Source organism: Lepidochelys kempii, chromosome 5 (assembly GCF_965140285.1).
Source record: "Lepidochelys kempii isolate rLepKem1 chromosome 5, rLepKem1.hap1, whole genome shotgun sequence".
Classification (NCBI taxonomy): domain Eukaryota; kingdom Metazoa; phylum Chordata; order Testudines; family Cheloniidae; genus Lepidochelys; species Lepidochelys kempii.
The window spans coordinates 122757947-122761109 of NC_136384.1; the positions used below are offsets into that span (position 1 = coordinate 122757947).

Below are 3163 nucleotides of genomic sequence, written 5' to 3' on the forward strand. Positions count from 1 at the left end.
AGGGATTTGGGCTCCCACTTTCCTATTAAAATCAATAGGAACTGGGCATCAATACTCTGCGCAGCCTGTTTCTTGTGCTAAGACTAGTGAAAGGCTGACAATGCCTTTATCCCCCAAAACAGGTCTTGTGCAGTTTTCCTTCATCGTACATCTTGGCAATAAGGGACAGCTGTCCATATATCTTTTTAGAGAATTTCTTATCAATCTCTGCAGAGATGAAGGCTGATGGGTCTGATTATTCATGTGAGATATATAAAAACAGCTGTTTGAGTAGTAAAAGTTGGGGAGATTTTTAATGTTCCCTGTGTATGACACACAAAAAACCCCCTCTCTCCAAAGTCTTCAGTTAAACCAAATAAAAGCCCAATGCTTGATTGTGGAAGAAACAACTGAGTGTTTTCTTGGTTTTGCTCATCAAAAGTTTTTTCCTATATTAATCTATTATGATTGGGACTCTGTGGCTGTACTGCTGAGCTATCCTTCTAGACAGAGAGAGACATAATAAAAATTGAAGTGTACAGGTCACATTTCTACACTTCAACTAATGGGGTAATTTACTGGAGTGCTAATGGCTATGGCACTCTCCCATCATCCCTGAACTGTGTTGTTTTAACAGCGTGGGCTTTGAGGCAATATAGCTGCTGAGCTACTGCTGTTATTTGTGTATACAGGTTATGTTTACAATGCCATAAATAGATAGGACTCTGAAAACCTCACTAATGGAGTTGGCAGGTGTTAGATTTAGATTGCCTCTCTCCTCAGTCACATTCCCATATAACTCATTCAGGAGGAGGCTGTGTGGAGTTCATGTGTTAATAAGTTGGAGATAAGATTTGGGACAAGATTTGCAAGACTGTTCCATGGCTAGCAGCTTCCGCTGAGAAATCTGACCATTTCTTTTTGGTAGTCTAATTATACCGATTTCCTTCCTCCCATGTGACGTAACAGTAATTGTATCTGTAAAAAGAAAAGGAGGACTTGTGGCACCTTAGAGACTAACAAATTTATTTGAGCGTAAGCTTTTGTGAGATACAGCTCACGAAAGCTTACGCTCAAATAAATTTGTTAGTCTCTAAGGTGCCACAAGTACTCCTTTTCTTTTTGCAAGTACAGACTAACATGGCTGCTACTCTGAAATGTATCTGTAATAACTATTCTTCTATTCTGCTTTAGCCCTGGTCTACACTAGGACTTTAGGTCGAATTTAGCAGCGTTAAATCGATGTAAACCTGCACCCGTCCACACAATGAAGCCCTTTATTTCGACTTAAAGGGCTCTTAAAATCGATTTCCTTACTCCACCCCTGACAAGTGGATTAGCGCTTAAATCAACGTTGCCGGCTCGAATTTGGGGTACTGTGGACACAATTCGATGGTATTGGCCTCTGGGAGCTATCCCAGAGTGCTCCATTATGACCGCTCTGGACAGCACTCTCAACTCAGATGCACTGGCCAGGTAGACAGGAAAAGAACCGCAAACTTTTGAATCTCATTTCCTGTTTGGCCAGCGTGGCAAGCTGCAGGTGACCATGCAGAGCTCATCAGCACAGGTGACCATGATGGAGTCCCAGAATCGCAAAAGAGCTCCAGCATGGACCGAACGGGAGGTACGGGATCTGATCGCTGTTTGGGGAGAGGAATCCGTGCTATCAGAACTCCGTTCCAGTTTTCGAAATGCCAAAACCTTTGTCAAAATCCCCCAGGGCATGAAGGACAGAGGCCATAACAGGGACCCGAAGCAGTGCCGCGTGAAACTGAAGGAGCTGAGGCAAGCCTACCAGAAAACCAGAGAGGCGAACAGCCGCTCTGGGTCAGAGCCCCAAACGTGCCGCTTCTATGATGAGCTGCATGCCATTTTAGGGGGTTCAGCCACCACTACCCCAGCCGTGTTGTTTGACTCCTTCAATGGAGATGGAGGCAATACGGAAGCAGGTTTTGGGGACGAAGAAGATGATAGCTCACAGCAAGCAAGTGGAGAAACCGGTTTTCCCGACAGCCAGGAACTGTTTCTCACCCTAGACCTGGAGCCAGTACCCCCCGAACCCACCCAAGGCTGCCTCCTGGACCCAGCAGGCGGAGAAGGGACCTCTGGTGAGTGTACCTTTTAAAATACTATACATGGTTTAAAAGCAAGCATGTGAAAGGATTACTTTGCCCTGGCATTTGCGGTTCTCCTAGATGTAGTCCTAAAGCCTTTGCAAAAGGTTTCTGGGGAGGGCAGCCTTATTGCGTCCTTCATGGTAGGACACTTTACCACTCCAGGCCAGTAACACGTACTCGGGAATCACTGTAGAACAAAGCATTGCAGTGTATGTTTGCTGGCATTCAAACAACATCCGTTCTTTATCTCTCTGTGTTATCCTCAGGAGAGTGAGATATAATTCATGGTCACCTGGTTGAAATAGAGTGCTTTTCTTCAGGGGACACTCAGAGGAGCCCATTCCTGCTGGGTTGTTTGCCTGTGGCTAAACAGAAATGTTCCCCGCTGTTAGCCACAGGGAGGGGGGAAGGTTGAGGGGGTAGTCACGCGGTGGGAGGAGGCAAAATGTGACCTTGTAATGAAAGCACATGTGCTATGTATGTAATGTTAACAGCAAGGTTTACCCTGAAAGAGTGTAGCCACTGTTTTATAAAATGTGTCTTTTTAAATACCATTGTCCCTTTTTTTTTTCTCCACCAGCTGCATGTGTTTCAATGATCACAGGATCTTCTCCTTCCCAGAGGCTAGTGAAGCTTAGAAAGAAAAAAAAAAACGCACTCGCGATGAAATGTTCTCCGAGCTCATGCTGTCCTCCCACACTGACAGAGCACAGACGAATGCGTGGAGGCAAATAATGTCAGAGTGCAGGAAAGCACAAAATGACCGGGAGGAGTAAGTGGCGGGCTGAAGAGAGGAAGTGGCGGGCTGAAGACAGGGCTGAAGCTCAAATGTGGCGGCAGCGTGATGAGAGGAGGCAGGATTCAATGCTGAGGCTGCTGCAGGACCAAACCAGTATGCTCCAGTGTATGGTTGAGCTGCAGCAAAGGCAGCTGGAGCACAGACTGCCACTGCAGCCCCTCTGTAACCAACCGCCCTCCTCCCCAAGTTCCATAGCTTCCACACCCAGACACCCAAGAACGCGGTGGGGGGGCCTCTGGCCAACCAGCCACTCCACCACAAAGGA

General features: G+C 46.6%; 1 protein-coding gene across 1 annotated transcript; it reads left to right on the plus strand.

Annotated features, from left to right (window-relative positions):
* The first annotated feature begins 1267 nt into the window (after positions 1-1267).
* Positions 1268-2867, plus strand: LOC144930541 (uncharacterized). Its single transcript, XM_078852677.1, has 2 exons — positions 1268-2090; positions 2680-2867. Exons 1-2 carry the CDS (start codon positions 1529-1531, stop codon positions 2832-2834), a joined length of 717 nt encoding a protein of 238 aa, XP_078708803.1. The 5' UTR covers positions 1268-1528; the 3' UTR covers positions 2835-2867.
* Positions 2868-3163: the final 296 nt, after the last annotated feature.

Coding starts and splice junctions, on each gene's coding strand:
- LOC144930541 (XM_078852677.1), top strand. CDS start 1,529: ATGCAGAGCTCATCAGCACAGGTGACCATGATGGAGTCCCAGAATCGC. Junction 2,091..2,679: donor AGGCGGAGAAGGGACCTCTG/GTGAGTGTACCT, acceptor TTTCTCCACCAG/CTGCATGTGTTTCAATGATC.